The sequence below is a fragment of the Pongo abelii genome, chromosome 10 (assembly GCF_028885655.2).
Source record: "Pongo abelii isolate AG06213 chromosome 10, NHGRI_mPonAbe1-v2.0_pri, whole genome shotgun sequence".
Classification (NCBI taxonomy): Eukaryota; Metazoa; Chordata; class Mammalia; order Primates; family Hominidae; genus Pongo; species Pongo abelii.
In genome coordinates this window covers 120,713,579-120,724,840 of record NC_071995.2, presented here as the reverse complement: position 1 = coordinate 120,724,840, position 11,262 = coordinate 120,713,579, and the positions used below count along the sequence as shown (strand labels likewise).

Sequence of the window (11,262 nt, the reverse complement as noted above, 5' to 3'; positions counted from 1 at the left end):
GGGAGGATTGCTTGAGCCCAGGAGTTTGAGAACGGCCTGGGCAACATAGGGAGACCCCGTCTCTACAGAAAAATTTCTTAAAAATGAGCTGGGCATGGTGGTGTGCTCCTGTAGTCCCAGCTACTCAGGAGGCTGAGGTGGGAGGATCACTTGAGCCCAGGAAGTCAAGGCTGCAGTGAGCCATGATTGCACCACTGCACTCCAGCCTGAGGTGACAGAGTGAGACCCTATCTCAAAAACAAACAAAAAACCCCTGCTGATATGAGTGTCTGAGTGGACCACTCCACCCTCCACGGAAGCAGGATGTGCTCCCAACAGAAAGAAAGAATAAAGAGGAGAGGGAGAGAGGAGAGCAAGAGAGACGGCGTATCTGTAAGAAAAGTCAGTATATTTATGGTTTGCTTTATAAAAGTTACTATAATACAATGGTACATAGTATTGAATTCACAAAAATATGAACAAATATTTACATCAAGACACACTCACAACGGAAACACTTCTCTTCAAAACAAGTTACTTATGGATGATGGAGTCTACACGCACAAACATCCCTAAAACTTATTGGTTCTCTTCTTTGCACGGGGAGAGAGAGAAAACAAAAAATAGCAGAAACCCCCAACTCTTAAAAAGCAGAGATTTGTTCAATGAAAAATGAGGGAGTTGAAAGAAAAATGACTCAACACATATCTTGATTATTGCAAACCACTCTGGGGCTGGGGCTCCTGGGGAGAGGGAGGTCTAGTCCCCTTAGTGAAGGCCAGCCGAGGTTAACACTGGGCACGATGGCTGGGGGCAAGGTGAGGCCAGGGGGAGGGGAGAGGCAAGGGTCCCTTCCCTGGTCTTCTCAAATTTCCCCACTTCTTTTATGGGAAGGGGACAGAATGGAGACAGCCCCTTGGAGGCTGTACATGTAACTTGAATCAGCCGTCTCTACAAGCTACGCATTTCCTCATGTGAAAAATAAATTATTTCCTCAGTTGCACAATTACGCAGAAAACCGCAAACGGAAGAGAAGTTCGCCGCTGTGCCCAGGTACCCCATCTGTGTCTTGTTGCCACCAATTTCCTTGATCTTGAAACCGGTGGGCACAGTCTCAAATAGAGAGGGCCTGGGGGAAAGGAATCAAAAAAAAAAAAAAAACAACACACAACAAAACCACCAACGACAAAAAAGAGAAAAATAACAATTCTTTGTACAGAATTTACATGATAACAAGCTTGACACAAGCTGAGATACCAGAGGCTCCGGCCGCCTGCGTCCGCAGGGTGGGAGCAGCTCCCTCATGGAGCGCACTCATCTTGATGAGGACTCCGGGTCACAACAGTCACTTTCCAGAAATTATTTACACGCCTCCTCTGCTTTCTGGGGTACGGGGGGGACTTGCTTTTGTCTTTTTTTTTTTTTTTGGAAGTACAAAGAAATGAGCAAAAAACGTCTTCCCGCATGTTTCTACAAGAAACAATGTTCCCAAGAGAAAGTCCTTTGCGGCAGCCTCTATATACAGAGTTGGTTCTGAACTTCAAAAACCTTTTTCCCCTTCGTTTTGATTTTATACACGCACAAGAAAAAAAAAAAGCCACGGGAATAAATTCTGAAGAGGATGGGAAGGGGGTCAAAAGAGAAAAAAAAAACAACTGTCAAAGACTTAGATCTGAGTTTTAAAATCTTTTCCAAGATTTTCCTTTTTCTGGGAGAAGTAATCTGCTCCCTCCGAAAATAAATATGCTCTGGCCTTCTTGGGGTGAGGGGCTGCCGGCAGGGGGATGTGGGGTGTGGGTTGGGGGTGAGTGGGTGAAGCTTATAAGCCAAAAAATGCCACACGCAGACGGTCTGACAACCCGTAATGGCGGGACTAGGGGACCCGCCTGCCCTTGGGAGCCCCCTCCCACCCAGGGTGAAGGCAAGAGCAGAAGAGAGTGGCCGCCCGCGTTCTCAGCGCCCCTCACCTGCACTGGGGCCCCCGAGAGGCTCCCTCGTTGCTGGCATCCGAATGAGAAAGTAAACATTGAACCTAAGGTTTAGGGGGTGCTGGGGTGTGAGGTGGCAGGGAAAGCCCAGAGCGGAGACCCCTGCCTGGCACAGCTTAGCTCCACCAGGGTCTACCGGGTCAGTGGTGCCCCAGGCCTCTGGGGAAAGAACAGGCTGGGGCTCGGGTGGGGAAAGGTGTGGGGTCTCCTCACTGTGCCCACGGGCAGTGAAGGGGGCTTTCGGGGCGTAGTGTTCTGAGGTCAAGGCCGTGGGGGCCTCCATCCTTCCCACAGCACCCGGCCCTGCGTCCAGGCCCGGGTGGCTTCCAGGACACAGGCCACGCACAGCCACACTGAGGCCTCTGCAGACCCCCGCGGGGCCCCTCTCTGATTCCACCTTCACATTTCAACGGTTAAATGTCTTTTCTCACAACGAGGAAAAAAATAGAGAAGACAAAACAACGTAGCAGCATTCACAGGAAGAGGCCGAGGGTGACGGTGGGAGAGAGAAGAGACAGAGAAGAGAGAGAGGGGAGGAGAGACGGAGAGAGAGAAGCTGATGCTGGAGTTAAACAGAAATCCTGAAAGGGGCGTTTGTAAAAATGAGAGCGACATGGGCTGAACGACAGAGAAGCCCTTTCCCGCGGAGGGGCTGGAGCCAGGGGCTCCAGGGGGTAGTGTGGGGCGCCAGGCCCTGAATGGCCGCTGGGTAGAGGACAGCACCTGAAATGGGGGCGGGCGCGGGGGGCCGAGCCCCGGGGCCAGGGGCTCCACGCTCGGGAGTCCCAGGGCTACAGCTGACATCCTTTGAGTCTGGTGCCGGGGCCTAGTTGAGGGTCCCCCGGCAGTTCTCGGAGCCACAGAGGCAGGGGATCTTGACGTCCTCGATGGGGAACTTGTAGTCATAGGTAATCTCCTCATTGACGTTGATGTGCTGCTTCGAGTAGATGACTATCTTCTTCTGTGACTCCACCGTGATCACCTTGGCATAGCAGTTGGGCTGCAGGCAAGGTGCGGGGGAGAGTGAGCCCCCGGCCCCCCGGGGTCCCACACCACTGCAGACCCCTCAAACCCAACCAGGCCTGTGCTTAAGGCCTGACATTGCCACGTGACCCCCAGCCCACTGCTCTGCTCTGGACCTTGGCTCCCCCCACCCCCAGGGGTGACCCCTTGCCTCTGATATTAAATAATAATGATAAAAATTATTTCCCAGGCCTTTCATATCCATTCATAGTACAAGTGCCTCCCAAATGTATGTCTATTTTTAGCTCAGGTCTCACTTCTGAGCTCTAGAAAAAGGGTCAGCAAACTATAGCCCCTAGCTGCCTGTTTTTGTAAACAAAGTTTTACTGGCACATAGCCATATCCATTCTCCCATTCATTTGCATATAATTTGGGGCTACTTTTGTTACAATAGCCAAATTCAGTAGTTGCCATAGAGATCCTCTGAGCCACCAAGCCAAAAATATTTATTATCTGGCCCTTTACAGAAAAGGTAAAGGCCTCCAAGCCCATAAATGCAACTACCTGCTGTCTGCCAGTGGCAGCCCTGGGACCGTCTTTGACTTAGCTCACACCTAAAGCATGATCTGCTCCTGCTCTGGGCAGCTGCTGCACCACGCACCCAGGCCCCAGAGCATCTGCCTCCCTGCCTCCTTCAGTCCAGATCTGGCCCCAACCAGGGCCGGTGAGTTCAGTCCCAGAAGGGCCTCTTGGTTGTGTCTACTGCTATCCACTTCTGGGGCCACCAGCCACGCTCAGGCCCCCATCACTGCTCACCCGCCTGCTACAGCCCCCTCGGCCACTCTCACCCCTGAAAAAATCCACTCCTGCCCCAGCAGCCAGGGAAACATTTCCAAAGGGATAGCAGAACCTGTTGCCCGATGGCTCCAACCTTCCAGCGACCGTGGCTCTCAGAGAAACTTAGTTCCTCAGCTTGGCCACCCTCAGCCCTGCCCACCCCGCTCTTACCCTACCCCATGCCCACTGCCTCCCTTGCTATCTCTCGAACAGGTGTTCTCCCCACTGCCCCAGGGCCTTTGAACACGCAGTTCCCCTTGCCCCAGCACCGCTTCCCCTGGGCAATTCTCTCTCACCCCTCAGATCTCCCCGGATATTCACAGGAAAGTCCCTACAGCCCAGGCAAGGATCAAGTCACAACGAAGAGAGCCAGCAGGCGCTGAGGACTGGCCTGGCCAGCACTCAAAGGGCCCATGTGCAGTGACCCACCTATGTGGCCCTCCCAACAACCTACAAGGAGAGACTGTTATTCTCTGTTTTACAGACAAGGAAACTGAGGCACAGAGACATGAAGTAACTCACTAAGCTGCAATACCAAGACTTGAACCCACAGTCAGGGGCATCCACCCCGGAACATGCCTGCCTCCTGCTCAGAGCTTCCTGTGTTCATTCTTCAGCACTCAAATCCCTGTTATCAGTGTTCCTCCCCTCTACGCCTGCACCACCCAATACAGTCATCACAAGCTAATTCAGTTTAAATTCATCAAAATGAAATAAAATTTAAGACTCAGGTCCCCAGATGCACTGGGCACATTTCCAGTGCTCAACACCACACATGTGGCTAACCCACAGCACAGATGCACGCAGTGCACCTCCCCCTTGCAGAAAGTTCTAGTGGACAGCTCGGCCCGAGCAGGACTGAGCCTGACCAATGAAAGCACGGAGAAAAGGCCAACGCAGAGAAATAACTCCGTAATTACCAATGAACTGAACCCACCACTTCTGAGTCCTCTACATGCCACAGAAGTTTCACTAAAGCCCATCTGACAGATGAGAAACTGAAGCTCAGAGGAATAGAGCTCCTGGTAAAAGACCTCACATGTCTTCCTCTCCCTATAACTCTTGGCCGACCTGAGCTTGGGAAGGAGGCCGAGCTGATTCCCGTGCCAGGGCTTCCAGGCCCTCCTGGCACAGAAGCAGGGCCAGGGGCAAGGGCAGGGGCCGCCCCCTGCTGGGCACTCACGTTGCAGCTGTGGTTGATGAAGCGCGCGAAGTTGCCGCACTTGGTGGCGTCGATGATGGTGTCGTGGTCCACCCGGAACATGTAGCTGCTCCCGATGCCCTCGTCCTCATAACGCTTCTCCCGCATGTCTGCGATCACCTGGCCACAAAAGGGCATCAGTCGGGCTGGGCCGGCCCCATGCCCGGCCCCGTGCCCATCCTGCCGGGCAGTGCCTACCTGACGGATATTCTGGCCTACGTACTCGATGACCATCTCGTCAGCCGCGATGGGCTCCATGGCGAACAAGCCCCAGTCGTGAATGTGGCTCTTGCAGAACTTGAGCTTTTTCTTCCGGAACTGCGGGAGGGAAGAGGGGAGAGGTGAGCCCCGGTCTCAGGTCCTGCCACCACCCCGGCGATCTGGGTGAAGCCCGGCCTCACCTTGAGCTGGTTGAACTTGAGCAGGTCGCTGTCACAGCTGCCAGTGAAGGAGGACAGCAGGCGGCGCTGCTCCGAACGCCGCTCTGAGCCTGCCCGGGTGGAGGCGTGGGGTTGTGCTGGGATGCTCATGCCCTGCAGTGGACGGTGTGCGGGGCTCAGCGGGGCTGGCCGTGTCCTCGGCGGTCCTACCCTAGGCTCTGGATCTCTGTCATCCCCAGTGTCCTGGGCTCCTTGCTCTGGGCTTCTCCACACCTCTCTGTCCCTAATTGTCACCACTTCCCTGCCTCCTCTATCCCATCAGTATCTGAGCGTGTTCAAGCTCCTTCTATTTTCAAAACGACGAGACTCACTCTTGCCTGGCGCTGTCTTTTCCCCATTTCAGCTGAAAGTTTTGTCTACCCTGACCCTCTCCTCGGCTCTCACCCAGACCCCTCTGACCCCCCAAGCGTTCGAAATCGGGGATCCTTCTGAAACCCTTGTGTCACGTCCTGCTCTTGGCCTCCCTGGGCCTCTGCCCCAGCCATTAACCTTTGGAGCATCCCAGGCCTCTGCCCCAAGTGCCCTCCCAGGTGAGGTCACCCTGCTGTGACCTTCAGTCACCACTTCTCTCCTGGCGATACCTACACTTAGGTCCCCGGGCTGGAGATCCCCATCCTAAGCTCCGCCATACCCACATGCCCACCAAGACCTCTCTGCCTGGGTGTTTTCAGAACCTGCAGAACTCAAGCTGCCTCATGGTGATAGCATATTAGCCTCCCCATCTCAGGACTGGTGTCCAGCTTCCCAGCACCCCCGACCCCAGCCACACCCTGGGCTGTCACCCCCCGCCCATCCCTGTCTCCTGTACCCAGGCCAGCCCTGGTCCTGTCCATCCCACTTCCTCATATTCTTCCACAGCTAATGGCTCCTCACGGCCCAGCTAAGTCCGGCACGTCCGGTCTGGAAACTGCAGCAACCCGAACACAGTTTGCCCTCAGGACCCCTGCACCAGCTCCACACCACCCCAGCTCCTCTCACAACCTCCCTCTGCTGCCTGTCACCCCAGGAGACAGGTCACTTACCACCACAGTACCCCCGACCCTGGTGGCCTGTGCTGTCTCTCCCACAAGTGGCCTCTCCCTTCCCTTCCTCACACCATGGAGCTCCCCGCTGCCTCAGGGCCTTTGCACTGCTGCTGTCCTAGGGAGGCCTGCTGGGGTCAGTGAGCCCCTCTCTGGTTTTAACTTTTTATGGAAGTCGCTTTTTCACTTCTCTGTGGTCTCTCTGGCATCCGCATGGTGCCTTCCCACACTTCGCTTGGGTCTGACCATCTCTGACTCCCCTTTGACTTGGTAATCCCTAACCCCTCTCCTGTTTTCTCCATCACGTTTTCCCTGCCTGGAATTACGTGTTTCTTTCTTCACTTGATTATTTCCCACAAGTGCCCATTAAAATATAAATTCCAGCCGGGTACCGTGGCTCACACCTATAATCCCAGCACTTTGGGAGGCTGAGGCGGGAGGATTGCTTGAGCCCAGGAGTTCCAGATCAGCTTGGGCAACAGAGTGAGGCCCCGTCTCAATTTTTTTTTAATTTAAAAATAAAAATAAATAATTAAATTCCATGAGGAAAAGGATTTGGTTTTGTTCACTGCTATAGACCCAGAACAGTACCCGATACACAGCATGTACTCAACAGATATTTACTGGATTAAAAAAAGAATGAATGAGGCCGTGCGATGTGGCTCATGCTTATAATCCCAGCAGTTTGGGAGACCAAGGCAGGCGAATTACTTGAGGTTAGGAGTTCGACACCAACCTGGCCAACTTGGTGAAATCCCATCTCCACTAAAAATACAAAAAATTACTCGGGCGTGATGGGGACCTGTAATCCCAGCTACTCAGGAGGCTGAGGCAGGAGAATCATTTGAACCCAGGAGGCAGAGGTTGCAGTGAGCTGAGACTGTGCCACTGCACTTCAGCCTATAAGACAGAGCAAGGCTTTGTCCCCCCCCCAAAAAAAAACCCAAGCAAAAAACAAACAAAAAATGAATGAACTTGTGGAAATACAGCTCCGTCACATCCCTGATTAAACAACTGGGAGGTGCTCCAGGGCCCATGGGACTAAGGCAATTCCCTCCTTCTCCTAGGCCCTGCCCACCCACCTCTCCCCTTCCACTTGCAGCCTCTGTGTGCCACCCTCTGGCCTCACAACTCTTCCCTCTGCCTGGCACCCCTCCACGAGTGCCCTGGATCCCCGTGGCCCAACCCAGCAGGCTCTGATGTGTCCAGGAGCCCTGGCAGTACCTGGGTGTCTGCGGGGGGCTCATCAGTGCTGGCACGGCTGCTGTTGAGGTATCTGAGCTTGTCCTTCTTGTCGATGGTGTAGAAGCCCTCGCTGCGGGCACAGCCCGTCACGTGCTCGCGGATGCCATCGTCCCGTTTCTTTTTCTTAGCTGAAGAGAGGCTGGTGGGTGGGTGTGGGTCAAGGGCCACATGGACATTCTCAGAGAGCCCCTCCTGGTCCCTTCATAGACTGGTCCTGCCCACCCTCAGACCACCCTCCCGGGACAGCGATGTCCAGTTCTACTGCCCACTCCCATGCCACCTCCACGTGGCTGTCCGCTGACCAACCCCGCTGACGGTGAATACCTAGTTGCGTGGCTCTAGGTGTATTTTTTTTTTTTTTTTTTTTTTGAGACAGGGTCTCCTGTTGCCCAGGCTCGAGTGCAATGGTGCAATCTCAGCTTACTGCAGCCTCAGCCTTCTGAGCAGCTGGGGCTACAGGCTTGCACCACCACACCCAGCTAATTTCTGGATTTTTTGGTAGAGATGGGGTTTTGCTATGTCTCCCAGGCTGGACTCGACCTCCAGAGATCAAGTGATCCGTCCACCTCGGCCTCCCAAAGTGCTGGGTGTGTTAACAACTTTCTGTTCAGTTTCCCATCTGTAAATTGGGTTGACAGTGATGCCTCTCTGCAAGTGATGAAATATGCTTATGGTCCTTAGCAGAGTTTCGATTTTTTTTGAGACGGAGTCTTGCTCTGTCACCCAGGCTGGAGTGCAGTGGTGCAATCTTGGCTCACTGCAACCTGTGCCTCCCGAGTTCAAGCAATTCTCCTGCCTCAGCCTCCAGAGTAGCTGGAATTACAGGCACGTGCTACCACACCCAGCTAATTTTTGTATTTTTAGTAGAGATGGGGTTTTGCCATGTTGACCAGGCTGGTCTCAAACTTCTGGCCTCAAGTGATCCGTCCGCCTCAGCCTCCCATAGTGCTGGGATTACAGCCATGAGCCATGGTGCCCGGCACTGAGCAGAGCTCTTGACACAAACTGAGTGCTCATAAATCAGTCTAATACAACACGGATAATGAGAGGTCTAGCCTCACAGGCCTATGCGAACGGCCAAGCCTCATGAAAGCCTGGTGAAGAGCCTGGACTCTAGAGCCAGGTTTGCCTGGGTTCAAATCTCAACTCTGCCACCTGTAGCTGTGTCTTTGGACAGGTCACTGAACCTCTCTGAGCCTTAGCTTCTTCATATGTAAAATGGTAATCATAGCCCCTATCTCACCAGGCTACTGGGATTACCTGAGGTTATGACGGGGACAGGACAAGGAGGCCCTCAGCCCTTGTGTGCTGTTAAACTGCACGGCACTGCTGTTACATGTGACCCCGAGACCTGCTAACTCTGGGGGTGATGGGCCTGGCGCAGAGGGAGTCCTTAAAACGTGCCAATGATTCACTCGGGAGCCTGGCATGGTGCTGGGAAGTAACGGTGGTGCATGCTGTCACCTTCATGGGCACCGTGGGCTGCTACAGACTGGGAGGTGGGGCCCAGAGAGGTGAGTGGGGACTTCCTGCATCCCAGAAGGTGCAGAGCCCCCCCATGCCGGCAGGATATAGGGATGGTAGACCCAGAGCGTGTCGTTAAGCCAGTCCATGCCATTGTCCTGCTGTAGCAGTCGCTCGTAGGTGACACACAGGAAGCGGATGTCCTCCTCGTCGATGCCACCATTCCAGATGTCATACAGGATGGTCATCTCCTCAAACTCCGAGCGGGGCCGGAAGAGGGGCTGTGGTGGCGAGAGTTCGGGCGAGCCTGCAGGTGGCACCAGGTCCTCATGGCGCTTCTTAGGTGGCCGGCGCCACGGCCCCCGGCTCTTGGCCAACTCCATGTACTCCTCAGTGACCTCATCGCGCCCGCGGGGGCCCGGAGGGATGGCCTCGGAGGGCCACTGGTTGTCTAGCTCCTTAAAGGGCAGCTTGGTGGGCTCTACAGGTGGGGGAGGTGGGGGTGGGGGTGGCTGGGGGGGAAGGGGTGGTGGAGGGGCTGGGATCCCCGCGTTCCGGAAGTCCAGGGTCACCGTCCGGGGGTCATGGGTGCTGGGGAAGACGGGGGTCTGTGGCTGGCCCGGCAGGAGCAGGAGTTCCCTTCCAAGGGCGGCCCCTGCTGGTGGCCGGACCAAGGGCCCATCCAAAGAGAGCATAGATGGTGGGGATCGCCGGGGCCGGCCCGGCTTCCTCTTCATTGGGGGTGGGCAAGGGGCCAGGGGGGCGGGCAGCAGGGGCGGCAGCGGGGTGGGGGCACGAGCCTGGGCCCGCAAGACGGCGGGCAGTGCCAAGGGCAAGGGCAGGGGAAGGGGCAGAGGGAGGGGCAGGCCTGTCTCCAGGAGCACCGGGGAGGCCAGGGGCCCGGAGCGTTCATCGCGTCGGCCGGCAGGGAGCGGGCAGACGGGCAGGAGCAAGGGCCCGCTGGGCTCGGAGAAGGTGGGTGTGAAGCTGAAGTCCCGACCAGGTGTCCGAGGTAGGCCCCCACTGCTCAAGCTAGGGGACGGGGCTGGGTAGGAGAAGGGGCTGCCGGGCACTTGCGGAGAGCTCAGGGACAGGCCACTGCTGCCTCCTGATAGCGGGGGCTCCCCGCCTGGTGTGGCTGGCACCGTCTCTGTGCTCTGCGACTTGGCCAGGCTGCCACAGAGGCCTGGAGTATGCGGGGGGTGGTCCTCGGCAGGGGGCTCCGGAGGGACAGATGGGTGTGAGGCGTCTGTGGTCTCAGGCTCCGGCGGTGGGCTGGGTGGCCGGGGTGGTCGTGGGGGCGGCAATGGTGGTTGCAGGGGCAAGGGGAGCATCGTAGGGGGCTCCGGTTCCACTTCCAGGTCATGTTCTGCAGAGAGGTGAGCGAACACGAGACGTTTACTATTCAATCCAAACGTCTCTCAGTGCCTTATTTTGTGCTCCATACCTGGCAGGCTCACAGCCCCGAGTCTGAGCACAGACCTGTCCTTCTCCAGCTAAACCCCTCAAGGACTCCTCAGCGCCCAACGGTATGTGCTTTATCAAAGTTGCTAGGCTAAATCACAGATGCAGGAGACATATATTCCAGCCTTTCACACTACGTCTTCAGAACAATGTCCCTGTGGCCCAAGAAAATCTGCTCTATGACTAAATAAAATTCAACAAGTCTCTTTTCTGCAGGACCTGTCAGAGGCTTCAAGGATTTTTTCCTGGCACTTATCTCCACAGTCACAGGATACACTTCTTAATTTTTTCACAAATTTATTTATTTTTTTATTTTTGAGACGGGTGGAATGCAGTGGCATGATCACGGTCACTGCAGCCTAGACCGCCAGGACTCAAGGGATCCTCCTGCCTAAGGCTCCTGAGTAGCTGGGACTACAGGAATGTGCCACCACGCCCAGCTAATCTTTAAATGTTTTGTAGAGACGGGCTCTATGTTGCCTAGGCTGGTCTTGAACTCCTGGCCTCGAGTGATCCACCAGCCTTGGCCTCCCAAAGTGCTGGAATTACAGATGTGAGCCACCATGCCCGACCATAGAATACATTTTTTTATTTTCTATTTTTATATTATTTTATTTATTTATTTACTTTTTTTTTGAGACAGTCTCACTCTGTCACCC

General features: G+C 55.0%; 1 protein-coding gene across 2 annotated transcripts in view; it reads right to left on the bottom strand.

The window, feature by feature from the left end:
- Positions 1-367: 367 nt before the first annotated feature.
- Positions 368-11,262, bottom strand: part of SETD1B (SET domain containing 1B, histone lysine methyltransferase) — a 28,005-nt gene continuing 17,110 nt past the window's right edge. For both annotated transcript variants that reach the window (XM_024256438.3, XM_054528338.2), the window contains exons 12-17: positions 9,249-10,508; positions 7,655-7,821; positions 5,370-5,501; positions 5,167-5,286; positions 4,951-5,088; positions 368-2,967 (exon numbers count right to left, since the gene is read on the bottom strand). In XM_024256438.3, the coding sequence (XP_024112206.2) occupies positions 2,794-2,967; positions 4,951-5,088; positions 5,167-5,286; positions 5,370-5,501; positions 7,655-7,821; positions 9,249-10,508 (1,991 nt within the window). In that variant the 3' untranslated portion in view covers positions 368-2,793. The remainder of the gene's footprint in view (positions 2,968-4,950; positions 5,089-5,166; positions 5,287-5,369; positions 5,502-7,654; positions 7,822-9,248; positions 10,509-11,262) is intronic.